The following is a 27,853-nucleotide window of genomic DNA, read 5'->3' on the forward strand; positions in this document are numbered from 1 at the left end:
TAACACCACCAGTTTCCTCGGCATCTCGGGAGTTCCCTCTTCTCACGTCGTGACCCCTGCTCCATTCAACCTCCCCTTTCGTTATTGTCTGTGGGTTTTATTCTTCACATTGGCTGGACCAGAAGCCCCAGAAGGAAACCGGCGAGGCGCAGTTTGCTCAAACCCGTCTGCCAGCAGAAGGGGTATCTGGCTTCACCTCAAAACCCTGGCTTCAGTTGGGGCCATTGTATTCATTTCTTTAACTCTCGGGGGTGTTGGGGGGTCACTGTGTACAGTTCTGTGACCAGCACAGGAGGGATCTTGTGAACCTGACCTTCTGAAAGGGGGAAAGCAAAGGACACTGGAGGACAGAGGGGACTCAGCCAGACAGAAATGGAGGAGGGCAACCAGAAAGGTTGGAGCATTTGGTCACAGTGACCAGGACCAAAACTGAGGCTGGGGAGTTCTTTGGGGTGGGATTCGCATCTCAGTGGACTTGAAGGTCAGGAATTGGCCCTGGATGATGTTGGGTGGCAGGGTCGGAGATGACCGGTCACCTGAGGAACCTACACTGAGGTGTCCTGAGTAGGGCTTCTGCCTCAAGGCCGTGACATAGGAGGCAGAGCTCTGCCTCCGTTCCCAGCTCCTGGATGCAAGGCCGCACCTCAGGCTCTTCCCAGAGGCCTCCACCTGCTGGCTGCTCCTGTAGATTTTCAGCCTGCCCACACCGACCATCCTGGAAGCCCGGTCCTTAAATACATGGGCCTCTCCCTGTGCAGCTCTCTCCTGTCTCTGTCTGTCTCTGTTTCTGCTCTTTCTCTTACCTCTACCTCTTTCTCTCTTTCTGTTACTGTCCCTCTCTCTTTTCCTCCCTGTCTCTCTTTCTCTATCTCTGTGTCTCTCTGTCTCTGTCTCTCTCCCTGTTTCTCTGTCTGTCTTTGTCTCTCTGTCTATCTCACTCTCTCCTGTTGTATCTTTCTCTGGAGACTCTTGGCCAACACAGGTGAACAGGGACAGCTCCTCTGAAGTGGGGTCTCTTGTGTCAAGGCCAGATGAGGAGGAGGAACTTGTCTCGAGACATCCAGGGAAGATTGTTTCCCTCTTGGAGATGCCTGGGCAGAGTGACCCAAAAGACATGAGCCAGAGGACAAGAAAGCCCCAGGTAGAGACCACAAGGATCTATTAAGGACAGAGAAAGCAAGGTTTGCCTACCAAGAGCCAGAGAGTAACTATTTTAAGGCCAGGGCGGGGAGGGGGGGCTGGTGTGAAGAGGCAAATTTGAGCCTATGACAAAAACCAGGGAGGGCACTTCAGACTTGTCACCTGGGTGAGAGGCGCCCAGAGGGCTGGGTGCACTGTGAAGTCATCCTCTGGCCAGAGTGACATGTCCAAGGGTCACTAGAAATGCAGGCAGTTTGGGGACTGAGAGTTGGCCCTCAATGCAGCTTCCTTCTCTGCTCCAGCAACAACCAAGTCCCAGCAAAGTGTTTGGGCAGGGCCTGGCTGTCCTCTGCAGTGGCCATCCACAGGCCAGGCAGCATGTGAGCTGCTGCCTCCCAAGGGAGGTCACACCCATCAGTGCCCAGCAGTGGCTGAAGGGAGGCTCCAACTTGGAGGTGGTGATGAACATGTTTTGGAGGGTGGGCTGGGGTGGACAGAGGCAGAGGCTGCCACCCCAGCAGGGTCTCCAATCTCACCATCATAGCAGCCACCTGGAGCTCTGTCTAGGGCTGCTCAGAACAGGACCAGCCGTTTTTGTCCCATGGGCTGTAATTTGCCCACCCTGTCAGCTCAGTGGGAAGTCACTGGAACATTTTAGGCAGGGGAGGACCTCAAGTTTGAGGCCATCCTGGGTAACTTAGTGAGACCTGTCTCAAAATAGAATGCAAAGGGCTGAGGTGTGGCTCAGTGGTAGGTGGGTTGCTCTTTAGTCGGCTCTCTTCACTGCTGTGACTAAAGGATCTGACCAGCAAAATTGTAGGGGCGGAAAAGTTATTTGAGGGCTCATGGTTTCAGAATTCTTAGTCCAGAAAAATGCCTCTACATTCCTCAAGGACCTGAGGTGAGGCAGAGTATCATGGTGGAAGAGTGTGGCAGAGGGAAGCAGCTCCCATCACAGTGATCATGAAACAGAGAGAGAGAGAGAGAGAGAGAGATTCCAGCTCCAGATACAAAATACACACCGCAAAGCCACGCCCCCAAGGAACCACTTCCTCCAGCCACACCTGACTTGCCTCTAGTTATCACTCAGTTAATCCCATCAGGGATCAATTCACTGATTAGGTTAAGGCTCTCACAATCCCATCATTTCTCTTCTGAACCTTCTTGCATCGTCTCACACATGAGTTTTTGGGGGACACTTCACATCCAATCCATAACATTTGCCTAGCATGCACAAGGCCCTGGGTTCAATTCCCAGAACACGATCCCAGCAGCAATTCCACTCCTGGTAAATATATTGAGAACTGGTCCTCGGACCAGCACCTCTGCTCCCAAGAGCATTAGTTACAGTCCCCAAGGGGAAACGTGTCCCTCCCTGGGGGAATGCCCATACAAAACTCGGTTCATCCTCACGACAGAATATCATTCTGCCCTAAGGGAATGGAGCAGTGAGGTGTGATCCAAAGTCGCAGGCTGTTTCCATCTCTGTGAATATCCATACAGACAAACCTAGTGCCTGCCTGGGCTTGGAGAAGGGGCAGGCAGGATGGGGCCTCAAACTCCTGGGCTCAAGAAATTATCCAGCCTCAGCTTCCTGAGTAGCTGGGACTACAGATATATACCACTGAAGCCAGCTATTTCTGGAATTTTCCATCTTATCCAATTTGTTGAAGGAATGGATTTTAGAAACAATCCCCAGCCACCGTGGAGAAGACAAGCTGGACAGGAGAGGCTGGACCAGGCAGGAGCAGAGGTCATGGGGAGGAGAGGAAAGGCAGCCTGGGAGGGACCCAGGGGCTTGCCAGCATCCAGATCTAGGGAGAGGAAAGGAGGACTGGCTTGGGGGTCTGCTGGGCTGTCACCAAAGTCAGGCAAGCGGGGGGAAGAAGTAGGGGTCAGTAAAAATACAAACTGGCTCAACAAACATGCTGCTCAGGGCACCGAACCAGGTGTCAGGTGTCTTCTTTATCATGTGTCCTGCATTCCCACCAGCAGATGGGGTCTTGCCTGCTCCTCTCCATGTGACAGAGTCAGCACTGAGGCTGGGATGGGAGGCGCCTGCAGAGCTGGGACCCAAACCTCCCTTCCCTGCATCCTCCCAGGGTGGGGGTTGGCTGTTGGTTGATTCAGCCAGGTCAAGGTCACCTGTGAGTTAATCAGTAATGAGGAGGGAGAAGGGGATGGCCTGTCATGGGTCCTGGAGGGAGATTCTGGGAATACACTAGCTGGCCAGTCCTCAGAGGAAAGAATGGGGGCAGGGTGTACCAGGCAGCAGCCAACCCAGGCAGGTGTGCAGTGGGGCGCCTGGGACCCACCCATAAATCCTTACTCCCTCTCCTTGCACCCTATCTGGGGGTGCTGGACCAAACACAGGACTTACAGTTAAATCTCAACATCAGGAAAATAATAAGCAGTCTCAGGGGCCTGGTTCCTATGGGACACCCAGGGGTGCCAAATCGGAGTATGGCCAAGTCCCCTACGTCAAATGCTGCAGTATTCGCAGCCTCCTGTAGACTTCACAGACGGGTGACACCAACACAGTGCAACTCGGTGGCCACAGCACTACACTGAACCGAGTCGGGACCAATGTCCAGAAAAAAATTCTGTGCATGTTCAGAAAAGATGCCATTTCTTCCCCAAATACTTGCAGGTTGCTTGAATGCCTACATACGGGACCTAAGGGTACCGGCCTGCCGCACCTGCTCAGAGTAAGTCCATTCAGATGCCCCATTACCTGTCAGCCAGCAGCCTGGCCACGTCCAGATACAAGAATGCTGGGCTGCCTGGGCCTCCACTGGGAACCCCCACCCCTCCCTTGCTGGCTCATCTTGTCCACCATTCCCCTCCCAAGCCTCTGGACACAATGTGTACACATCCCAAGAAAGGCCACGAGGCCCAGGAATTCCCCTTCCTCCCAGGGGGCCTGGTCCTCTCCAGGCCTCTGGCTCCCCTTCCAGCCCCCTTGCCTGTGGTCACCAGGTCTGGAGCCCATCCAGATCCCCAGCACCACAAGCCTGAAGGATGGCGACCCTGTATTGATCCTCCCCTCTCAGCCAGGAGACTTCTAGGCATTGGGCCCCTCCCAAGGGCAAATAGCAGCACTGTCCTGTGGGCCACTGTTCAGATGGCTTAACTGAGGCTCCAGAAGAAGGAACCAAGCCTTGCAGCAGGACAGGAGTCCCTCGTCGGCATTGCCAGTGCCCCAGTCCCCGTGTTTAGGGCCATCATGAAACCAGGAAATAGGGTGGCTGATGGGAGGAAGGAGTCGGGGAAGTCATGGGGGCCACTGGGGATCAGTTTGAGCAAGTGTTTTCATCTTCTGTCTCCCCTGAGAGGGTTTTGCAATCAAAGGGATAGAAGCCAGGTTTGCTCTAATTCTCCAGGCCTCCCCCACCCTGGCACAGCCAGGGACAGGGTGTGGTTTACAGGAAATCAGAGCAAACTCCCCTTTAACCTTTTCAGTGGGGTTTGGAAACCACCTTTCCAGGGACCAAGACCCCCCACCCTCACACCATTCCCATTAACCCTTTACCTCCTGTGATCAGGGGACAACACCTCTGAGCATCAGAGGTATGCAAATGTCAATGACACTGAGCTTCCAGTTTGTACCCAGGTTGCAAGAATCCAAAAGCCTGCCCACATGCTCTGGGGACCAGGCCCTGGGGAAATTGGCAATGCATTTCATGCAAGCTGAGGAGTGGGTAAATCACTCCAGCTCCCAGGAAGGGGAACTTGGCAGTATCTAGCAATGTCAGCGGGGCATGTACATGTGAACCCAGCACCTTCTCCTGTAGTTGCAAAACAACTCATTCTGCAGGAGGAGCTGAGGCTCAGAATGCTTCTCAGGAGCTGGCCCAAAGACCACAGCTAGGAAGCTCAAAGCTAGGAAAGGGAGCAGGTCAAGACCGTTCACTGCGAGAGTGTGATCTGCAACCACAGAAGTCTATGTGCCCCTCAAGAGGACCCTGGATTCTTCCACACAGTGTGACAGGAAGTAGTTCCCTGTAAGAATGAGGAAGCTCTCTGAGCACCAGTGTGAAATGATCTCTAGGGTATAGTGTTCATGAAAAAGCAAGGCGACCCGGGAGGAGAGAAGAATGGTATGCAGAATGTGTTCAGATTAGTTTTAAGAATCGTGGGAGGAAGATGACCTTCCCTTTGACACCCAGTGGTACCTTTTAGCTGTTGAACCACGTGGATGCATGAACCACCTACACAAAAAAGCAAATAAGTACAACTTCAAATAACAATATCCTAAAAAACAATGTTGAAATAAGGCAGGCTCAAAAAGTAGAAATGAAGACTTTCCTCCTTGATGACTTTTTAAAAATAGTCACTCAGGGAATCGGCCAAGGTCAGGTGAAGGGAGCTCCAGGCTCCCCTCTCCCTACAAAAGAAGCTCACCAGGATAGTGAATCCGCATGCATACTTCAGAGCCCACCTGAAAGGCCTCTTCTTCCAAAGCCTTCCCTGATCCCCCAAGGAGCAGAGATTTTTTCTGCTGGTGAAAACATTCATGGGGCTGCGAGTGTGGGTGCTGAGTTCCGTCCCTTCCACCACTCCTCCTCTCTCAGCATGAAAGTCTCCGGAAGTAAGGTTCCAGATCTCAGCATATAGATGGACTCACGGGACAGGTTTGATTAATAAATGTGTGAACGGTGAGCAGTGGTGTACACTTGTTGTCCCAGCTACTTGGAGACCCAAGGAAAGAGGATCATTACAGCTCAAGAGTCCAGGGCCAGCCCAAGCATTAGAGGAGACTCCCTTCTCTTAAAAATTTCACAAATAAACGCATGGCCAGACATGGCCTATGAATGAGGCTCCAATATCTGGGATAGAGGACCCTCAGGACCCTAGTGTTCTCACCACAGACTGAGCATAAAGGGGAGCAATCCTGGTTGGCCAGTTGGCCTTGACCCTGAGATTGCCAAGGACAGGGGACAGGACTTTGCTGTTAAAGGGGGATGTGCCCTCAGGTTACTAACCCCTGGACTTGCTGGCAACAGGGCTTGAAACCCTCAGGAAATGTATTGAGCAATCTGGGGCAGCCCCTGGGAGGGACAATCCACAGGGGAAGGAAGGGCTGAGTGGGGGAGAGGCCAAGTGTATAAAAGGAGCTCCCAGCGGCTCTGCTCACTCCTCCCCATCCTCTCCCTCTCCTCTGTCCCTCTGCCTCCACTCTCCCTGCACCATGGGACCTGCCTCAGGTCCCAGTCTGCTGTTGCTGCTGCTGACCAGCCTCCCCCTGGCCCTGGGGGACCCCATGTGAGTAGCCAGGCCCAGGTGGGAGCAGGCATTTGGGGCTTCAGGTCCTTGTAGCATCCAGATGCACATGGGCGTCTGTGGATTTCAGGTTGGTGGTAGGACATGAGAATTTGGGCTGCCTGGCTGGGGTGTTTGTGGGCTGGGTTCCCGTGGAATCCAGGCACTGGGGAATTGGAGTTTGCACATTTATGGAACTGAGTGTCTGGAGGTTTAGGATGGAGGGTCTGTGTATTTAGCGATTGTGAGTTGGAGTAAACTGGAGGCTAACAAGTCCAAACAGTTCAGAATACATGAGTTTCAGCATTTGGAGGCTTAGTGATTTGGTACTTTGGGTTTATGCAGGGTAGGGAGTGTGTGGATCTGGTTGTATTAATGAGACTGTGGTGTCAGAGGCTTAAGTTTGGGTTTGGAGTATTCTAGGACTTGGGGTTTAGAGGTTGGGGGTATATGGGTTTAGGCAATTGTGGTTTGGAAGTCTAGAGACTTAAGAGAGTTGCTGGGTTTGTTTCTGAGGATCAGGGGTTGGTGGGAAACTGCAGCCCTAGATGTTCAAGCTTTCAAATCCGGGTACACCTGGCTGAGTGGGTGGGAGGTCATGGTGACTGCCATCCTGCCCATGGGGATAGGGAGGTGACGGTGCCAAGAGGAAGGCATAGCCAGGACCTGAGGCTGGCAGGTGTCCCACGCTGTCACTGGATCCCCTTCAGAGTCTGAGGCAAAGTGCTAGGGAAGAGAGGAGCATCCAGGCACTGACCAGGCTAGGGCTGGAGTCTCCTGTCCCTGGGAATACAGTCTGTGCGCCACTGGGCAGGTACTCCATGATCACCCCCAACATCCTGCGGCTGGAGAATGAGGAAAACATAGTGCTGGAGGCCCACGAAGTTCAAGGGGACGTTCCTGTCACAGTCACGGTCCACGACTTTCCAGCCAAGAAGCAAGTGCTGTCCAGTGAGAAGACGGTGCTGAGTGGCGCCACCGGACACCTGGGCAACGTCACCATCAAGGTGGGCGCAGACTGGAACCAGCCCTGCAGACCTCCACAGCCCCTCCCACTCTTTGTGTTCTGTCCCTCTGAACCCTGTCCTTGGGCGTCTTCCTTCTCAGGCCCTGCCTCTTCTGAGTTTCCCCACTTCTGAGTGCCGCCCTTCCTCTGGGTGTACTCCCCCTCTAAACTCCACCATGTGAGTCTGCTGCTCCCCTACTGAGCCCCTCCCTCTCTATCCCCTCCACTTGAGAGCCCCTCCCCCCTTGAGTCTACTCCCCTTCCAGCCTCCACCATCTGAGTCTCCTCCCCTGTGAGCCCCTCCCTCTCTGAGTCTCCTCCCCTGTGAGCCCCACCCCTCTCAGAGTCTGCTACCCTTCTGAGCCCCTCCCCTCTCTGAGTCTCCTCCCCTCTGAGCCCCACCCCTCTCTGAGTCTCCTCCCTTTCTGAGCCCCGCCCCTCACTGTCTCCTCCCTTTCTGAGCCCCTCCCATCTCTGAGTCTCCTCCCCTGTGAGCCCCACCCCTCTGAGTCTCCTCCCTTACTGAGCCCCCCCTCTCTGAGTCTCCTCCTCTGTGAGCCCCTCCCCTCTAAGATTCTCCTCCCTTTCTGAGCCCCCCCTCTCTGAGTCTCCTCCCCTGTGAGCCCCACCCCTCTCTGAGTCTCCTCCCTTTCTAAGCCCCTCCCCTCTCTGAGTCTCCTCCCTTTCTGAGCCCCTCCCCTCTCTGAGTCTCCTCCCCTGTGAGCCCCTCACCTCTCTGAGTCTCCTCCCTTTCTGAGCCCCGCCCCTCTCAGAGTCTCCTCCCCTCTGAGCCCCTCCCCTCTCTGAGTCTCCTCCCTTTCTGAGCCCCACCCCTCTGAGTCTCCTCCCCTCTGAGCCCCTCCCCTCTCTGAGTCTCCTCCCCTCTGAGCCCCTCCCCTCTCTGAGTCTCCTCCCTTTCTGAGCCCCTCCCCTCTCTGAGTCTCCTCCCCTGTGAGCCCCACCCCTCTCTGAGTCTCCTCCCTTTCTGAGCCCCACCCCTCTCAGAGTCTCCTCCCCTCTGAGCCCCTCCCCTCTCTGAGTCTCCTCCCCTGTGAGCCCCTCCCCTCTCTGAGTCTCCTCCCCTGTGAGCCCCACCCCTCTCTGAGTCTCCTCCCCTGTGAGCCCCTCCCCTCTCTGAGTCTCCTCCCCTGTGAGCCCCTCCCCTCTCTGAGTCTCCTCCCTTTCTGAGTCCCACCCCTCTCAGAGTCTCCTCCCCTCTGAGCCCCTCCCCTCTCTGAGTCTCCTCCCCTGTGAGCCCCACCCCTCTCTGAGTCTCCTCCCCTGTGAGCCCCTCCCCTCTCTGAGTCTCCTCCCCTGTGAACCCCTCCCCTCTCTGAGTCTCCTCCCCCCTGAGCCCCTCCCCTCTCTGAGTCTCCTCCCCCCTGAGCCCCTCCCCTCTCTGAGTCTCCTCCTGAGAGTCTCCTCCCTCTTCTAAGTCCTTTCCTTAGATTTCAGTCCCTTTTAATTTCCTCTCCTGAGTGGAAGCCCCCTTTCTGAGTCCCTTTCCCTTTGAGTTCCCACCCTGTCATTCCTCTGAGCCCACCCTCAGTCCACCCTCTGATCCCCCTTGGCTCCTGCTCCTGGTGCCTCTGCCCTCTCCCAACTGGACAACACAGGCAAAGTAAAATGATGGGCAGGTTCCCTGGGAAGAGGAGCAGGTGACAGCCCCACCAAGGGCCCAGAATCTAGACACAGGGCATGGGACCCTGGAGCAGACCCCTAACAATCCCCTGGCACATGCCTAGATCCCAGCCAGCAAGGAGTTCAGGTCGGAAAAGGGCCACAAGTTTGTGACTGTCCTGGCGAACTTCGGGGCCACGATGGTGGAGAAGGTGGTGCTGGTCAGCCTTCAGAGCGGGTACCTCTTCATCCAGACAGACAAGACCATCTACACTCCCGGCTCCACGGGTACGGGCTGGGCTGGCTGGGGAGGGCCAGGCCCCAGGGTATGGGGCCAGGTCTCATGGGCTCCTCTGTCTCTCCCACGGCCTTCCAGTCCTCTACCGGATCTTCACCGTGGACCACAAGCTGCTGCCAGTGGGCCGGACCATCGTCGTCAGCATTGAGGTACAGAAAGCCAGGCACCAGTCACACAGGACAGAGACCACGGACAGGGGGTCCCAGAGACAAAGAGGCATGCAGAGACTTCAATGCAGAGAGATGTCTTGAGATGGCAGAGGTCCAGGGGGACCCACAGGGCAGCACATGCTCCCAAACATCCTGAGACCCCAGTGAGGGTCTCTCCCTCCTCTGCCCACAGCCTCCCATGGCTCCCACCTCCCTTGGGATAAAAGTCTATATCCTTCCTGCAGCCCACACAGCTTTTTCCATTCTCTCCCTGTCTCCCCTCCTCCCCTCTCCCCTGCCATCCTTCCTGTGCTCAGTCCTGCCCCAGGGTCTTTGCACAGACAGTTTCTTCTTTAAAACATGAGTACATAAAAACCTTTCCTTTGAAAAGCCACAGAGCTCACTCCCTTACCTCCTTCAATTTTCTGCTCAATTGTCACCCTTGCCCCAATTTTATAGTGAGGCTATCTTGAGCATCCCCATAGATTTGCAAGTCCCCACTGCAGGCACCAACACACACACACACACTCAGATCCCATGTGTGGTATGATCTGTTCCTTTCTTAACCCCCTCCACCCTCCATTGAATCCAAGTTCACAGGGGAAGGGACTTTTCTCTGAGTTCAGGATCTCAACACCTGAACTCAGCTCAGTCCTTGGCATCTACCTGGGTGTAATAAAAAACATACCGGAAGAAGGAGGGGAGCAGGAAGGAGAGCAGGGTGAGGAAGGGGGTCTTGCCCTCAGCGATTGTCATGAGGAGGGACAGAAATCATGCAAGGTGGTGGCGAGTGCAAAGGCCCCGTGACTGCGTAGAGGATCAAGGCGGTCAGCCAGGGACAGAGTCCACGCGTCTCCTCCTCTAAGTGCTGGTGCCTCCAGCTCCCATCCAACAGAGAACCTCATCCACAGAATCGCCCGCATTCCAAACCCAGAAAAGCAGGCTTTGATGTCTGTCTCCTGAAGGTTAGCTGCTGGCAGCGGAACCCACTGAACTTGCTGTTCTTATGTGTTCACAGACACAGGCTCAGTGCAGGTCTGGCATACAAGTGGGCAGAAGATGCTAGTTGTTAGCTGCATTCAGAGAGGCACTGATCCTTATCAATGCCCTGCTTATGTGAAGGACAACCCAAGCCAGTGAGCTGGGAGCCTTTATGGTCTCCCTTTGCTGCATGTGCTCATGGAGCACACAGAGGTTAAGTAACTTGCCCGAGGTCACCCAATTTGTAAATGGTATGGTAGGGTTTGAACCTAGGCTGATGGACCCGGGTCCACATGCTTAACCCCTGCACCTGTAGAAGGGGTGCAAAGAGGCTGGGGGCAGAGCCTGGCCTCAGAAGAGCCACTTTGAGCCACAGCCCTTTCCGTCTGCTTACAGACCCCAGATGGCATCCCCATCAAGAGGGACACTCTGTCTTCTCAAAACCAGTTTGGCATCGTGCCCTTGTCTTGGAACATCCCAGAGCTGGTCAAGTATGTCAGGCTCTGTGGGGTTTGGGGGTCCCTGAGGGGGATCAGGGCTTGAGGCCCGGCTGCCCTCACCCACCTTCTCTGCAGCATGGGGCAGTGGAAGATCCGGGCCCAGTATGAGAATTCGCCGCAGCAGGTGTTCTCCGCTGAGTTCGAAGTGAAGGAGTACGGTGAGTGGGGGAGGTGCTGGGGGTCCTGGAGCGCTGGGCCCTGCGCCAGCCGCGCCAACCCCAGCTCTCACCCTAGTGCTGCCCAGCTTCGAGGTCCTGGTGGAGCCCGCAGAGAAGTTCTACTACATCGATGACCCGAATGGCCTGGAGGTCACCATCACAGCCAGGTGAGGCCCAAGAGGTGTGACCAGCAGAGGGCTAGGTGAGGAGCCAGGTGCCGGGCCTGGGATGGGACCAGTGAAATCCAGGTGAGGACCCAGGTGAGGAGCCAGATGAGGGTTCAGGTGAGGCCAGGTGAGGTCCAGGTGAGGAGTCAGGTGAGGCCAGGTGAAGGGTCCAGGTAAGTTCCAGATTAGGCCAGGGTAGGTTTAGGTGAGGCCAGTTGAAGGGGCCAAGTGAGGGGCAGGTGAGGCTAGATGAGGTCCAGGTGAGGAGCCAGGAGAAGACCAGGTGAGGGGGCCTAGGATGGGGTTGAGTGATGGCCAGGTGAGGACCCAGATGAGGAGCCAGGTGAGAGGCCATGTGAGTGTCCAGGTGAGGGCAGTTGAAAACCAGGTAAGGCCAGGAGAAGGGTTCAGGTGAGGGCCAGATGAGGCCAGGTGAGGTCCAGGTGAGAAGCCAGGTGAAGGCCAGGTGAGGGCCAGGTGAGGCCAGAAGAAAGGTCCAGGTGAGGGCCAGGTGTGGCCAGGTGAGGAGCCAGGTGAGGGCCAGGGACTCTGGGTGTTTGGCCACAGTGAGAAGTTAGGGCAACGTGGCCTTCCGAGAATAGGCGGCTGAAGCCGTGGCCCTGCAGGTTCCTTTATGGGAAGAACGTGGACGGCACCGCCTTCGTCATCTTCGGGGTCCAGGATGGCGACCAGAGGATCTCACTGTCCCAGTCCCTCCAGCGTGCTGTGGTACCTGAGAGGCCCCTGGACGCCCCTCCCTCCAGCGCCCCCTCTTAGGCAGCTCCCCAGGGCACTCTGCTGAGCCTTGTCCCCTCCCCAGATCGAGGATGGCACCGGGGAGGCCACCCTGAGCCGCCAGGTGCTGCTGGATGGTGTGCAGCCCTCCCGAGCCGACGCCCTGGTGGGGAAGTCCTTGTACGTGTCTGTCACTGTCATCCTGCACTCAGGTGAGGCCCAGGACCACCAGGCAGTCTGGCTGAGAGGAGAGCCCCCTGGGGGAGGAGCCCAGCCCGAGAGCAAGGTCCAGGGAGAAGACAGGGGCATCTGAGAGGGAGCTCTGGTCTGGGGGAGGAGGCCCCGTATGGAGGTGGGACCCAGTCTGGGGGAGGAGGCCTGGTCCTGGGGGCAGCCCAGGAGCCACCCTCATGGTTCCTCTCCTCAGGCAGCGACATGGTGGAGGCAGAGCACAGTGGGATCCAGATCGTGACCTCCCCGTACCAGATCCACTTCACCAAGACGCCCAAGTACTTCAAACCAGCCATGCCCTTCGACCTCATGGTGAGACCCGGGGCAGGACCCTCCCCCACTCGAGGAGCACTGAGCACACCTCAGAGTCACCAGATCCCCCACCCCCATGTCCACAGGTGTACGTGACAAACCCTGATGGCACTCCAGCCCGCCGTGTGCCCGTGGTGGCCCAGGACAGTGATGTGCAGTCTCTGACACAAGATGATGGTGTGGCCAAGCTGACCATCAACACGCCCAACAACCGGCAGCCCCTGACTATCACAGTGAGTCCCCCCATCCTGGGGCTCCCGCCACCAGGGAGAGGGTGCCCCAGGGCTTGGCACTTGTACAGAAGGACCCTGCCATTTGCAAGATTTGCAAGTGGTGTGCTGTCCCAGGCGTGGGGGATCCTACTGGGGACAGAGAGGTCAGCTGTCTCGGGGGCCACACAGGAACACATGGCCTGCTGGCACTGAGGAGCCCAAATCCTACCAGGAGTGCTCTGCGGTGTTCCTGGAGGGGTCCACTACTGGCACGGGGTCACTGCTCTCCTGATATCTGCCCCTCACTGGCTCCCACGCAGGCCGAAGAGGGACTTGCATCCTCCAGAGCTCCTGTGCCCATCCCTCTGCCTTCTAGGCCTCGGGGGCTGGCATGTGAGTCAGGCCTGTGGCTTCTGTCCCCCAGATCCTGAACGAGGGCAAGCTGTTGAAGGCAGGTGGTCAGGTCCAGCCTAGTGACCAAACACAGAATTATTCATTTGCAGTTCTGGACCTCAAAGTCCCCCAATCCAGGTGTGGCAGGTGGTTCCTCCTGAGGCTCCAGGGAGCATCTGTGTCCTGTCTCCCAGCGTCTAGAGCCCCACCCCCAGGCCCTTTTCCTGACCTGTCCTCCACCTCAGAGCCAGCAGCATGTGTCCAAGAAATCACCTCTCCCCCCTCTCCCTTGGCCTCCTTCCTTTTCCTTCTTCCTCCTTCTCCTCCTCTCTCCCTCCCTGCCTCCCTATCCATCCCTCCCTCTTCCTCCCTCCCTCCCTTCCCCTCCCTCCCTCCCCCTCTCTCTCTCCCTCCCTCCCTCTCTCTCTCTCTCCCTCCCTCCCTCTCCCTCCCTCTCTCTCTCTCTCCCTATCTCTCTCCCTCTCTCCCTCTCTCTCTCTCTCCCTCTCTCCCTCTCTCTCCCTGTCACCCCAACCCACCCCTGGGTCCACCCAGATAGTCCAGGATGACTTCCGCACAGGATCCCTAGCTTCACCCCATCTGCAAAGCCTTCCTCGCCATCAGGGGTCACACACTCTGTGCCTTGAGATCAGGCTGCAGGTGTCCTTGGTCCTGGCCTCCATACCTCTCCCCCTCCCGCAGGTGCGCACCAGCAAGCAGGGCATCCCCCAGGCGCGACAGGCCGTCAAGACCATGCAGGCCCAACCCTACAGCACGCTGTTCAACTCCAACAACTACCTGCACCTCTCTGTGTCTCGCATGGAGCTCAAGCCAGGCGAGACCCTCAACGTCAACTTCCACCTGCGAGTGGACCCTGGCCAGGATGCCAAGATCCGCTACTACACCTACCTGGTCCGTGGCCCTGGGCCCCCACGCCCTGCTCACGGCTTCTCCAGCACCCAGCATCCCTCCCAAGCCCAGATCTCCCTCCTCTCCCGCCCTGATCTTCTGTCCTTCTGTCCCCCAGATCCTGAACAAGGGCAAGCTGTTGAAGGCAGGTCGCCAGGCCCGAGAGCCTGGCCAGGACCTGGTGGTGCTGCCCCTGACCATCACTGCGGATTTCATCCCTTCCTTCCGCCTGGTGGCCTATTACACGCTGATGGGTGCCAGCGGCAAGAGGGAGGTGGTGGCGGACTCTGTGTGGGTGGACGTCAAGGACTCGTGCGTGGGCACGGTGAGCATCCCCGTGGCTCCCCCACCCTCCACCTTTCCTCCTCTGGGTCCGGCCTGGACTTCCCCTTCCTTGGTGCCCTCCCAGGGCTCATTGCTCCTTCCTGCTTCTCCCACCTCCCTGCAGCTGGTGGTCAAAGGTGGTGGGAAGGACGACCGGCAGCCTTTACCTGGGCAGCAGATGACCCTCAAGATAGAGGGTGACCGTGGGGCCCGAGTGGGGCTGGTGGCTGTGGACAAGGGCGTGTTTGTGCTCAACAAGAAGAACAAGCTGACTCAGAGTAAGGTGGGTGGCTGTGGCTGAGGCTGACCCAAGACCACGGAGGCACAGGGATGGCATGGGGTGGAGCAGGACTGGGATCAGAGAGCGTGAAGACGGGGCGGGGGTGGTGGAGCAGACGTCAGAGTGGACACACAGGATGGGGTGGTGAGATGGAAATTCAGTCCATCTTGAGAGGGTCATGGTCAAGGTCCAGCTTGGGGAAGGTCATAGTCAAGGTCCAGCTTGGGGAAGGTCATGGTCAAGGTCCAGATTAAGGGTGGTCACAGTAAGATCCAGTTTGGCATGGCCCTGTGTACTCTGGGGCCATCTGATGTGGAAGCCTGGGGCATGGGGTGAGGCTAGAGAGTGAGGAAGGAGTGAGCTGGTCAGGGCTTGGAATGAAGATGTAAATGCAAGTGGGGTTGGAGGTGAAGGGGTGGGGTGAGGAGTGGGGCTAGGAATAGGTGGGGATGGAGCTGTGGGTGGGCTGGAGTAGGGTGGGGTGCGTGAACTGTGGGGAGCTGGAACAGGCGATGCTGTCCTGCCTGTCCCTACCTGGCCACCCACCCCCTGCAGATCTGGGACGTGGTGGAGAAGGCAGACATTGGCTGCACCCCGGGCAGTGGGCAGGACTATGCTGGAGTCTTCAAGGACGCAGGGCTGGCCTTTAAGACCAACAAAGACCTGCAGACAGCCCAGAGGACAGGTAGGGGCAGCGAGGGGCTCTGGAATGGGGCACCTGGTTCAAGTCCCGCCTCCCCCAGCCCCGCCAGCAGGCTTCTCCCTGAGCCTCAGTTTCTTCATCTGTCCAGTGGAAACAGCCACACGCCAACTTGAGGCTGTTGTGAGGGGTGATCCCAGGGCGCACAGTAGGTGCTTTCCCCAACCTGTTCTTGGTCCACCTGCCCCTCAGAATTGGAGTGCTCCAAACCCGCTGCCCGCCGGCGTCGCTCCGTGCAGCTCATGGAAAAGAGGATGGACAAAGGTGGGCCCTCTGCCTGCCCTTCCCCACCACCCGCCTGGGGCCTGGCCATCTGGGCCCCAACGTGACCTCCCAGGAGCCAAAGAGGGAGGAGGGGAGGGCTGGTCCTGGGCACTTCTTCCTGGGTCTGCCCTGGGCTCTCCTGGGTGGGGGCACCTGGCCAGGGCTCTGCCTGAGCAGGTGTGTGCTCCCACAGCGGGTCAGTACAAGACCAAGGAGCTGCGCAGGTGCTGCGAGGACGGGATGCGGGAGAACCCCATGGGCTTCCCCTGCCAGCGCAGGGCGCGCTTCATCTCCCTGGGCGCCTCCTGCGTGCAGGCCTTCCTGGACTGCTGCAGCTACATCACCCAGCTGAGGCAGCAGCACCGCCGCGAGGGCCTCCTGGGCCTGGCCAGGAGTGAGTCCCTGGGACAGGAGCTGGCCTGCCTGAGGGAGGGGGAGGGCCACTCTGAGGGGGAGGGGGAGGGGAGGGCCAGTCTGGGGGAGGGGAGGTCCTGTCTGGGGGAGGGGGAGGGCCAGTCTGATGGGGGGGGAGGGCCTGTCTGGGGGAGGGGAGGTCCTGTCTGGGGGAGGGGGAGGGCCAGTCTGAGGGGGAGGGGGAGGGCCTTTCTGGGGGAGGGGAGGTCCTCTCTGGGGGAGGGGAATGGCCTATCTGAGGAAGAGGGGGAGGTCAAGTCTGAAGGGTGAGGGGGAGGTCCTGTCTGAGGGGGAGGGGGAGGGCCTGTCTGAGGGGGAGGGGAATGGCCTGTCTGAGGGGGAGGGGGAGGTCAAGTCTGAGGGGGAGGGGGAGGGCCTGTCTGAGGGGGAGGGGAATGGCCTGTCTGAGGGGGAGGGGGAGGTCCTGTCTGAGGGGGAGGGGGAGGGCCTGTCTGAGGGGGAGGGGAAGGTCTTTAAGGAGGGAGATACACATCCCCCTGAGGTGCAGAAAATCCCTATTCTGGAGTGTGACAAGGACCAACTCCCCACCTAAGGGCAGGGGGTCCCTTGTGAGGGGAGAGGAAGGAGGCCCTTCCATGAGGGGCCAGGCTCTCAGGTGTGAGGGAGAAGCAGCACCTAACCTAGTGGTGGAGCCACCCGGGAGAGGGAAGAGGTTCTGGCCTAGGAAGATTGTCCCAGTCCTGGGGAGTCAGTCTGAAGTCACACACTGTGCCCAGGACCAAGTGGTAGGAGAGAAGGTCCCAGAAGATGGGGCTGTCCACACCGGGTGCCAGTGGGAAGGCTCAGAGGGGTTCGAGGTTTCCTTCACCCGGGAAACTAGTCTGTGCTGCGACCCAAAGCAGAAAGGGTCTCACTGAGTTGCTTAGCACCTTGCTTTTGCTGAGGTTGGACTCAGCCTCCCATCCTCTGGGATTACAGGCGTGCTCCACCACCCCTGGCCTTCATTTAGTTTTTAATGAGACAAAACGTGTAGTCAGCTCTGTGTCCACAGGTTACACACATGCAAATCATTTAGTTTGGGTTTGGGTTTAGGTTTAGGTTCTTTCATTTTTTTTTTTTTTCTTTTTTTGCCCTTGAAAGGACTAGTCCAGAATGCAGGTGGGTCAGGCATCTATGGGATTCCACCTGCTTACTGTGATGGAGATGCAGAGCCAAACTAAGATCTGTCCATCACGTTTGAGGAAAGCCCCGCCAGGGTGGAACCCAGTCCTGTCCAGCTGTATTAACTTGCTGAGGGTCCAGCTGGTTGTTCAAGGCCACCACTTCTTCAGTGGTTCCCACAAGGTCTGGGGAGCTCTCCAAAGGGCTGGTGGCATTAGGAACTAACAGATCCATGGATGTTTTCTTTTCTTTGAAAATCAGAGGAAGGCAAGGTTATATTTACCTTGATAGCAACACAATTGTAAATAGAATTTTTAATTTTTTTTAATGGAGTAAGGACTCCAGAAAGGTAACTGGGCCTGGGCCCATGAAGAGCCACAGCATGCCTCTGGGTGCGTTTCCCAGCTAAGAGCCCCCACAGTGCAGAGGGAACAGTGTGGGAGGTGGGCTGCCCTAAGCCAATTCTCACCCCATCAGGTGACATGGACGAGGACATAATTCCAGAAGAAGACATCATTTCCAGAAGCCAGTTTCCAGAGAGCTGGCTGTGGGCCATAGAAGAGTTAAAAGAACCAGAGAAAAACGGGTATGGCCAGGGTGCCCCTGCCCACCCCCTGCCACCCCTTGCCACCCCCTGCCCAGTGCCGCAGCTCCCCACACTGGGCCAGGGTGACCTTCCATCTGCACACACCTGCCACCTCCCATCTCTCCGAGAGCCACTGTGGAACCCACATCCCAACCTAGCAAAATCAAGAGCTGGGTCACCCCCACGTGCCCCGCCCCTCCAGCCTGTGCCCTGCCCCCTCAGGCCTTGCCCTCCTCCCTGCTGGACATCTTCTAATGCCCCCACTTCTCCCAACCCAGAATCTCCACGAAGGTCCTGAACATCTTTCTGAAAGACACCATCACCACATGGGAGATCCTGGCTGTGAGCCTGTCGGACAAGAAAGGTGAGGGAGAGTCGGGGCCCTGGGCATCTCCCCGTCCCAACCAGGCTCCCCCGGTGGGCTGAGGGGCCCGCTTCCCTCTGATCTGGCTACTGCATGCCCCAGTCCAGCCAGCCACCTCCACAGCTCTGGGTGATCCCAGGCAGCTTTAGGGTACTTGGTTGGAGGAGTAGATATATTTCGGAGATCCGCCAGTTAGTTAAGCTGGCTGTCTTCCTACACATGCATCTAAAAGTCAAACTGCAAAGAGAAAGGAAATCATCAAATGATAAGGCCACTTCCTGCCCCTCCACCATCTAGAACCCATGCCTTGGCCAGTGTTTAGTCTGTGGGCTTCTGCAGAGTCAGGTGCAGCTGGGGCCAGCTCCCCTGGTTGAGGGTGAGAGCCAGGACTATGAAAGAGGCAGCAACTTGAGTTCAAGCTACAGTTCCCTTTGGGTTGGCCCGCCCTGCCCTTCCGGTGCCCTGGACATTGGTGCTGTCTCTGTGCGGACAGGGATCTGCGTGGCAGACCCCTACGAGGTCACGGTGATGCAGGACTTCTTCATCGACCTGCGGTTGCCCTACTCTGTGGTGCGCAATGAGCAGGTGGAGATCCGAGCTGTCCTCTTCAACTACCGTGAGAAGGAGAATCTCAAGGTGCGCCCTGGGGAGGGGGCGGAGGCCTGGGGGTGTGAGGGGGACGCCCTGTTGCGCACCTGCACTGACTCCTCCTTCCCTGGCAGGTGAGGGTGGAACTGATCCACAACCCAGCGTTCTGCAGCCTGGCCACCGCCAAGAAGCGCTACTACCAGACTATAGTGATCCCGCCCAAGTCCTCAGTGCCAGTGCCCTATGTCATCGTGCCCTTGACCATAGGGCTGCAGGAGGTGGAGGTCAAGGCTGCTGTGTACAACCACTTCATCAGCGATGGTGTCAAGAAGACCCTGAAGGTCGTGGTGAGTCCTTCGCCCATCGCTGTTCCTTGTCCTTCAGGGAAGGTGCCTGTGCTCCATACTGCTGACCCCGGGTGGGTGACTCAGGCTCTGAGACCCTAAGAACCATCACAAGCCAGGCTTAGTGGCTGCTCCTGTGATCTCAGCGACTCAGGGGGCTGAGGCAGGAGGATCACAAGTTCAAGTCCAGCCTTAGTAACTTAGTGAAAACCTGTATCAAAAAAAAGGGGCTAGGGGTGGAGTACCCAGTACACCCCCATCCCAGCCAAAAAAAGGAATCATGGCATGTCCAGCTTATAAATTTAGAAGTCTCAGATATTTGGAGGCAGAGCCAAGATTAGTATAATGTGACTGAGGAAAATCAAGCACAGAATTCTTAAGGATGCCAAAATGTCAGTCATTAAGATCAATAGTATTTTCATGCAATAATTTTACTATGATGACTGTTATTATGTTAAATGATGTTTCCTCTTATTCATTATTATTGTAGTTGGTCACAATACCTTTATTTTTTTATTTATTCTTCTGTGGTGCTGGGGATTGAACCCAGGGTGTTGCTTGTACTAGTGAGCACTTACCACTGAGCACTGAGCCACAACACCAGCCCTCCTCTTATTCATTTTTAATTTCAATTTTATGGTGGTAAAATAGACATAATAGTTGCCACTTGAAGCATGTTTAAGTGTACAGTTCTGTGACATTAACAGCATTTATATTGTGGTGCAACCAACACCACATCCACCTGCTGAATCCTTTCCTATTATAAAATCAAAACTCTATATTGTTTTCCATGTGATATTTTATGGAAGAAATCAAATTGAGGGCTGGAGGTGCAGGCTGAAGGTGGATAGTGTATGCACAAAGCCCAGGTTCTGTTCCCAGAACTGGGGGAGAAAAAGAAATCCCAGCCAGGCGTGACACCTCTCACCCCAGCAACTCAGGAGGCTGAGGCAGGAGGATCACAATTTCAAGGCTAGCCTCTGCAACTTAGCAATACAAGGTCTCAAAAAGTTTTTAAAAGTTGGGGTGATGCAAATATGCTCAGTGCTTAAGTGTGCCTAGGTTCAATCCTCATTACTAAAATAGAGAGAAAGAAAGAAATCCAAATCAATGACCAAAAAAGGGACAGAAAATGAAATATCAAAATCTAATTTAAAACAGACCAGATCCCACATTGTCAAGCCAAGGCAAGTGACACACACTGACACAAAAGGAAAAATTAGTGCCCTCTTTACATGTGTATTTTCCCTCTAATGGTTAATTTCTTCCAAAATGTTAAAGAAGTTGGGAAAACAATTAAAACATTGAAAAGCTGCTGCATTCAAGCAGACAATGTTATTTTACATGGAAATGGATTTCGACCCAGCCAGACTCTAGTTATCCTTATTTTCAAGATTTTATGGAAGCAAACTTATATTTTTACCAATTGTTTTAAGGCTCTATAATAAAATCATCTTTTAAAAGTACATAAACTCATAGTGAGGGTCCCACGTTCCTTCTGCCCCCACACTGGATGGCCGTGAGTGGGGAGAAACGCCAGGCCTGGCGGGAGCCTGCCTGTCCAGCTCCTGAGAGCAAAGCGCACCAGTCTCCCCAATTCCATGTGCCCTGATGTGGATGGATCATGGCAGGATACTCACAGCCTACCAATAGGGGCTTTGCCTTCCTTGGACATGTGTCAGCAGCTCCCTGGGGAAAACTCAATCTCCAGACAAAATCTGCTTTTATTACCAGTGAGGGGAGACGGGGTCCTGGGAAAGAAACTGCTGTCCGCATGGAAGCCTTTTGTGTACACACAGATGGGGGCCTGGGTTGGACTTTTAGTACTAGGTAAAATAGCCCCAGTTTCATGAGCACTCGCTATATTTCAGGCCCTGTGATGCTTACTTTGTGCATATTCTTTTATTTAAGAGATGCGTAGATGGCAATGGGTTAAACACCCAGACTCTGGAGCCAGGTGACCAGATTTAACCTCAGTTCTGCCCTACTAGCTGTGTGACCTTGAGCCAGTCGTTTCACCCCTCTGGCATCCCAGTTTCCTCATTGTGTAAATAGGAGTCATCTAGTCCCAGCAGGAATCAAGAGCACCAGCGTGTTCAGGATCCAGCTTCATGGGAAGCTGCTGTAGATAAACATGCTATTCCTTGCTGCTGAACAGAGGGACTTCACAGCTAAGCTTAGGCAGGTTTTTGTTGTTGTTTTTGGTTTTTTGTTTGTTTTCTTTTTCATTGAAAGATGGAGCCCGGGCTTGGTGCCTGCCAGGCAAGCTCTCCATCACTGAGCTGCACCCCAGCCCTACAGCAGTTTTCGATCTAGTTGAGGCTTCACATTCTAAAATGCTTCTCTTGTGATAATACCTTAGTGAATAAAAGTTGCCCAAAAGAATATTTAAAAAACATTTTTGAGAAATCCTCTCTTGTGTTGCCCCTAATTCTGGGGGTGCTTAGCCAAAGCACCTCCCTCCTCCACTCCCTCTGTGTCCTCAAACTTCTAGGATCAAAGAATCCTCCCACCTCAGCCTCCTGAGTAGTTGGGCCTATAGACACACCACTGTGCCCAACCATGACTACCTTAAGTATCTCTACTTAAGGCTAAAAGTTTTTTAAATTAAAGAAAACGAGAGTGATGATAGCTGTGCTAGTCAGCTTTCTGTCACTATAATGGAATACCTGTGGTAACTAACTGTTGAAGAGAAGAGGTTGATTTTGACTCAGGATGTTGGAGGTTCCAGTCCATGATCAGGCAGATCCAGTGCTTTCAGGCCTCAGTGGGGGTGGGGTGGCTCATTGCTGTGGAGTTTGCAGTGAGGCAGAATCCTTCACCTTCTGGCCAGGAAGCAAACAGAGCAAGGAGGGTCTGCAATCCCATTATTCCCTTCAAGGGCACACCCCAGTGACCTAAAGAGCTCTCGCAGACCCCACCTCTAACAGGCTGCATCTCCTCCCAATAGCACCACCCTGAGACTCAGCCTGCATTGCACGGGCCTTTAGGGGACATTCAACATCCAAACCATAATGAAAGCAGCACCCACCCCATTGGATTGTGAGGATCCAGTGAGCTAGCCCAAGTAGTTTCTCAGCACATGTGAAGATTTCAGAATTTTTCGTTATTGATGTAGAATTGTTTGACGAATTTGCACAAGATCTGTGTAAGGTATGACCCTCTGCTAGAGTCATCCTCATGACAGTGGCTTGCTGACCATCTGTGTGTCTGTCCTTTTCTTCACTGGACTTCCTCCCCCTTCCTACACCCCATAGCCCGAAGGAATTAGAGTCAACAAAACCGTGGCCATTCGCACACTGGACCCAGAACACCTTGGGCAAGGTTAGCCATCAGCCGGAGAGGGTGTGGGGCTACAGCCTGGGCAGGTGGTGCCAGGCAGGGGAGAGAGGGGCTGGTGCCGTCACATCTCTCCCCTGCAGCTGGCGTGCAGAGAGAGGAGGTGCCAGCCGCAGACCTCAGTGACCAAGTCCCAGACACTGATTCGGAGACCAGTATCCTCCTGCAAGGTGAGCCATTCCCAACCCTGTGGAAACCAGGAAGGTGTCTGGGCGCCAGGCTCTGTTAGCCACACACCTGCCTCCACTTCAGCAGGGGCAGCGCCCCTTGGATCTGTTGTAGAGGAGCCCTCTGGCACTACTGACTTCACAGAGAGCTTTTGCTGCTAAGTACATTTGGAGGAGAGCAGAAATTCTGCCAATAATAGCCTGGGATGGAAGACCAGGGAGAGAAAGGGCAGGAAGGGCCCCCCCAACCTGGGAGCTGAAGGGCTGGGGGCCAGGAGCCTTGGCTCCCTCATCTGTGATGGGGAGTGAAACAGCAGATTGGCCTCCCAGGGGTCTTGTGACCATTAAAGGGGATGCTGTGCGCTGTTCTCTTACAACTGAGCCTGGCAAAGGGCATGAAGCACCATACAAGCATTCATGCCTAGAATACTTTACTGTTGGTGAAAGGAGAGATCTGGGAACCAGGGTCCCCCTGTGAAGTAGGAGCTCCCCTGACTCCCATGAAGAAGCCCCTTCCAGCCCCTCAGCCACGGAGCCTCCTCACTCCCGTCATGCCCTCCTACCCCTCCCTGTCCTGAGCCCTTGGCCCTGTCTGGTGGGAGGCTGGGAACGCTGGGGCAGCCTGGACCTCCCACACCCGCTGCACAGTGGGCCCCTGTGCTAGATCCCCCAATGCCCTGCTGCAGGGACCCCAGTGGCCCAGATGGCAGAGGACGCCGTGGACGCGGAGCGGCTGAAGCACCTCATCGTGACCCCCTCTGGCTGCGGGGAACAGAACATGATCGGCATGACGCCCACGGTCATCGCCGTGCACTACCTGGACCAGACGGAACAGTGGGAGAAATTCGGCCTAGAGAAGCGGCAGAATGCCTTGGAGCTCATTAAGAAAGGTGTGCCCAAGGCGCAGGCTCCTGGGAGGGGCCCTCCCCTCCTGACCCCGCCCCTCCCCTGAGACCCCTCCCTCCCTGCAACGCCTCTCCCCAGAGCCCCTCCCCTCCTCTCTCAGATCCCCCAACCCTTCAGAGCCCTTGGCACCAGCATCCTGCCCCACCTGCGCCCTTCCCCTGAATGTCCTCCCTGGACCCAGCCGTCTTTTATTTTCTTACTCCCTCAGAACCCCATCCTCCTTTAAGCTCCTCTCCCTCTCTGACATCCCCCTTCTCCACCCTGAGTCCTCCTGCACTTGAGGAACTCTTTCCACACCCCTAATAACATCCTCGCCCCACCCCTTATTGGGGTACCCAAAAGGGCTCCGTTCCTCTGGTGACCACTCTCTTCCCTACAGGGTACACCCAGCAGTTGGCCTTCAAACAGCCCAACTCCGCCTATGCCGCCTTCAAAAACCGGGCGCCCAGCACCTGGTGAGTCAGGGTGGTCAGCTTGACCAGCCTCCGCCCCGCACCTGGCTGAGTAGGGCCTGGGTTTCAGCAAGGAGTGGTCTAGGCCAGCAGGACACAAACAGCCTTTAGTCAACCCATCTGCTGGCAAGTGACCTGCAGAGGTAGAGCTTCAAAACACTGACTTCATGAAGCTCTGGAGTCCTGGGGGTAACCCAGCAACTGAGCCAGGCCCCGCCCCTCTCTTCTCATTGGGTAACTGGGATGGCAGTCTTCAAGCCCAGAGCCGATTGGTTCATTCTGTGCCCGCCCCCAGGCTGACAGCTTACGTGGTGAAGGTCTTCTCTCTGGCAGTCAACCTCATTGCCATCGACTCCCAGGTCCTCTGTGGAGCTGTTAAATGGCTGATCTTGGAGAAGCAGAAGCCGGATGGTCTCTTCCAGGAGGATGGGCCCGTGATACACCAAGAAATGATTGTAAGAGATTGGGATTCACGGCAAGAGTGGGGGAGAGAGGTGTCTGGGAGTCACGGGAGGCACACTCCCATCAGCACCCAATTCACTCTGTGCAAGTGGAAATGAGGGACAGGGGAAAATAATTGTGACTCCTATATTGCAAAAGCCAGGTCTTCAAAATGAAAGTGCACGACATCTTGTTGAGAAATAAATAAGAATTTCATTAAAGCAAAGGCAGGAGCCCTGCTAGAGAGCCTGGGAATCTCCTCTGCCGTCCTGTCTAATCCAGCTCCATCCTGCCCATTCCACTACCCGTATGATGCTCAAAACTGGCTCGTTCCTCCCATCCCCAGCCTCAGAGCTTGTCTACATATCTCCCTCCTTCACCCTGAGACCTTGGAATAGCTGCTCCTGGTCATTGCCCTGCAGGCTTCACTCTTGTTAGCTCTCAGGTGTTCACCACCGATGCTTTTCAAATCTGATTGAATTCCTCCGTACAAAGTCCTGAGGCTCCCCTGTGTTTTATTTTATTTATTTTATTTTATTTTTTTAGTTGTAGTTGGGCACAATATCTTTATTTTATTTATTTATTTTTATGTGGTGCTAGGATCAGTCGCAGTGCCTAGCACATGATAGTTGAGCACTCTACTGCTGAGCCCCAGCCCCAGCCCTTCCCCTGACTCTTAAATTCCACAGGGGAGTGGTTCTCAAAGTGTGATATTCGGACCCGCAAGAGCATCACCCACAAAGTTGTTGGAAATGAACATTCTGGGATAGCATCCCACACCTGTTGAACCAGAAATTCTAGGGATGGGGCCCTGGAATATGAGTTCTAATAATCCCATCTCCCCAGGTGATGCTGAGGTATGTCCAAGATAGAGAATCAATGCCCTAGTCTGACCTCCAGGCTCCCAGCCTCACAGCCTGCCCTCTCCTTCTACACCCTACCCACATTGATGGAAGCCTTGTTCAGTCCTGCCACAGGGGCTTTGCACAAGCCCCCACTGCTGCCCAGCGTGCACTCTGAGAGTTGACACCTCTAAAGATCAGGGTGCCAGCTGCACTCTCTCCAGAATAGTTGTCCTGACCTCACAGGGTCACTGCCCCATAGTTCATTCACTGCTGTGTCCTATTCTACAGAGCCTTCATAAGTCAGAAATTAATACAGGTGTTCCCCGGTTACTATGGTACCACTTAGGATCTTACACTTCATGATGGTGGGAAACCATATCCCACACCACGTTCCATTCACTTTCAGCACAGGTTGAATACAAGAAGGAGAAATTCAGCACTTGTTATAACAGCCTCGTGGGAGGGGTGTTATGTGAGTGTCCAGAGCACAGTTCAGGCTAAGCTAGGATGCGTGGAAAGTCAGGGCACTGAATGAATTTTACACGATATTTTCCTTTTGCCATGGTTTGTTGGCATGTGAGTCCCTCGGAAGCTGAGGAACCTCTGTACCCACAGAGGAGCCTCTGGCTCCAGCCTCCTGTCCCTGTTAGACAAGAGACTCAGGAGGCTGGAGCTGGGCCTGGTTTTCATCTGCCACTGACTCCACCTGGCAAGCATGGTGACTCTGTGTCTGCTCTGCTCCCCTCCCAGGGTGGCTACCGGAACAGCGTGGAAGGTGATGTGGCCCTCACAGCCTTTGTTCTCATCGCCCTGCAGGAGGCTAAGGACATTTGCGAGGGGCAGGTCAACGTAAGTGCCCCACTCAGCACTGCCTGCCCCAGCTGGGGAATGTCCATCTGGGAGGGGAGACGCTGCCTTGGGGGGGGGGGGTCGCCAGAGCCCTGCACCTACTACCTAGTAAATCACCCCGTACTTACTCCATGGAGGTCTTGGCCAGATTGCCACGACCCTCGGGCATCCCTGTTGTCATCTCTCAGGGTTTCAATGGTCAGCAAGTGGATACACAGCAGGCACGCAAGAAGTGAGGGCGATGGCAAGGAGAAGGAGGAAGCAGGGAGGACTGGGGGGGGCGGCTCGTCCAGGCTGCCTGCGGAGTCGGACTCCTCCTCATGTCTCCTGCCTGTTCAGAGCATCTTTTCCCAACACTTGATTCAATGATGTCACATTGGCAGCTTGACATTGACCCTGGGGGGCGGATTTACACCGCCAATCAGTACAAACCAGGGCTCCCCCAGCCTTTGCAGGAGAGGGCTCCTTGATAACCTCCCAGCACACCGCTGACATGGGACGCTCAGGTACATGGCAGCTGTTCAGTCACAAGGTGCTCACAGGTGGCCAGGAGGTCTGGGAAACCCTGAAAGCACAGGTCTAAGACAAAGGTCCCAGGACAGACACCATCCTGATGCCCCGGGAGTGGCGCATGCAGGATGCTGACCATGGCTGTGGTGGCGACCACCTACCAGAGTGCCCGCCCCTCTGTCCCACAGCTCCTGGGAGACAGCATCTCCAAGGCAGGAGACTTCCTGGAATCCAGATACCTGAACCTGCAGAGGCCCTACACCGTGGCCATTGCTGGCTATGCCCTGGCCCAGATGGGCAAGCTAGAGGGTGTCCTCCTTGAAAAATTCCTGAACACAGCCACAGGTGAGGGGCAGCTTCAAGAAGGGGAGGGGATGCAGTGCTGTGGTTGGAGGGCTTAGGTGAGTGGCTCTAAGGCCATCGTCACTGCAGATCACACAAGAAGCCTCTCACCCGGCTCACTCAGGGAGGGGTAGGGATCACTCAGTTGCAGAGAGGGGTCACAGCCCACCGAGCAGAGCCAGGCTCGTATACCATACCTCAGTGCCTCGCAGGCAGGGGTCTTTGAGCTTTCTCTGGGCCATCCCCAGGCTACAAGGACAGTGAGCATGGGGGCTAAGGGTGTCCTCTTTGCAGATAAGAACCGCTGGGAAGAGCCAGGCCAGCAACTCTACAACGTGGAGGCCACGTCCTATGCCCTGTTGGCCCTGCTCCTGCTGAGGGACTTTGACACCGTGCCCCCCGTGGTGCGCTGGCTCAATGAGCAGAGATACTATGGAGGCGGCTATGGCTCCACCCAGGCAAGCGCCCCACCCCTGGGCTCCTGCACCCTACCTCCTGTAGCCTGCCACCCGCTCCCAGACAGGTCTCTGAGACCCAGGCGGGAGGCTCTTCTGTCCCACAAGCAAGGGGGCTGGAGAGGAGCAGAGAACCCCGCTTCTCTTGGTTGCACCCCCACCTGGGGGTCCGGACTTCATTCCAGAAGCTCCAGGCTTTGATCTGAGCCTCTGCTCTCTCTGCTGTGCATTCTGTGTCCTCGGGGCTCCAGCTCAGGAATGAGCCCCCCTCTTCCCTTGGTGGCTCCTGGTCCACTTTGCCATTTCCACCAGGCTCCCGTTCTAAAGCGGGCATTCCCTTACTCCCGGGCACCATCCAGGCCCTCTCCCTCCTACACCACATCCAGAGCCTTCTACACCATGGTTTCAGTGACTGCAGGATCCAGCAGCCCAGGCTCCAGCTTGAGCCTCTTTCTTTCTGGTGGGCTCTCCATTAAAATCCCAATGTC

General features: G+C 55.8%; 1 protein-coding gene across 1 annotated transcript in view; it reads left to right on the plus strand.

Moving 5' to 3' along the window:
• Window positions 1-6,289: 6,289 nt before the first annotated feature.
• The window catches only part of LOC143395398 (complement C3-like), a 29,161-nt gene continuing 7,597 nt past the window's right edge, over window positions 6,290-27,853 (plus strand). Inside the window, exons 1-29 of the mRNA XM_077109608.1 lie at window positions 6,290-6,405; window positions 7,217-7,409; window positions 9,154-9,316; window positions 9,405-9,475; window positions 10,853-10,947; window positions 11,032-11,114; window positions 11,191-11,281; window positions 11,908-12,010; window positions 12,102-12,228; window positions 12,444-12,559; window positions 12,646-12,792; window positions 13,867-14,076; window positions 14,192-14,398; window positions 14,522-14,680; window positions 15,233-15,362; window positions 15,570-15,641; window positions 15,835-16,035; window positions 17,655-17,763; window positions 18,042-18,127; window positions 18,621-18,763; window positions 18,850-19,062; window positions 22,317-22,383; window positions 22,482-22,568; window positions 23,252-23,455; window positions 23,851-23,926; window positions 24,219-24,378; window positions 25,960-26,058; window positions 26,757-26,913; window positions 27,205-27,368. Coding sequence (XP_076965723.1) covers window positions 6,332-6,405; window positions 7,217-7,409; window positions 9,154-9,316; window positions 9,405-9,475; window positions 10,853-10,947; window positions 11,032-11,114; window positions 11,191-11,281; window positions 11,908-12,010; window positions 12,102-12,228; window positions 12,444-12,559; window positions 12,646-12,792; window positions 13,867-14,076; window positions 14,192-14,398; window positions 14,522-14,680; window positions 15,233-15,362; window positions 15,570-15,641; window positions 15,835-16,035; window positions 17,655-17,763; window positions 18,042-18,127; window positions 18,621-18,763; window positions 18,850-19,062; window positions 22,317-22,383; window positions 22,482-22,568; window positions 23,252-23,455; window positions 23,851-23,926; window positions 24,219-24,378; window positions 25,960-26,058; window positions 26,757-26,913; window positions 27,205-27,368 — 3,807 coding nt within the window. The 5' untranslated portion in view covers window positions 6,290-6,331. The remainder of the gene's footprint in view (window positions 6,406-7,216; window positions 7,410-9,153; window positions 9,317-9,404; window positions 9,476-10,852; window positions 10,948-11,031; window positions 11,115-11,190; window positions 11,282-11,907; window positions 12,011-12,101; window positions 12,229-12,443; window positions 12,560-12,645; window positions 12,793-13,866; window positions 14,077-14,191; window positions 14,399-14,521; window positions 14,681-15,232; window positions 15,363-15,569; window positions 15,642-15,834; window positions 16,036-17,654; window positions 17,764-18,041; window positions 18,128-18,620; window positions 18,764-18,849; window positions 19,063-22,316; window positions 22,384-22,481; window positions 22,569-23,251; window positions 23,456-23,850; window positions 23,927-24,218; window positions 24,379-25,959; window positions 26,059-26,756; window positions 26,914-27,204; window positions 27,369-27,853) is intronic.

Source organism: Callospermophilus lateralis, chromosome 1, assembly GCF_048772815.1.
Source record: "Callospermophilus lateralis isolate mCalLat2 chromosome 1, mCalLat2.hap1, whole genome shotgun sequence".
NCBI classification, from domain to species: domain Eukaryota; kingdom Metazoa; phylum Chordata; class Mammalia; order Rodentia; family Sciuridae; genus Callospermophilus; species Callospermophilus lateralis.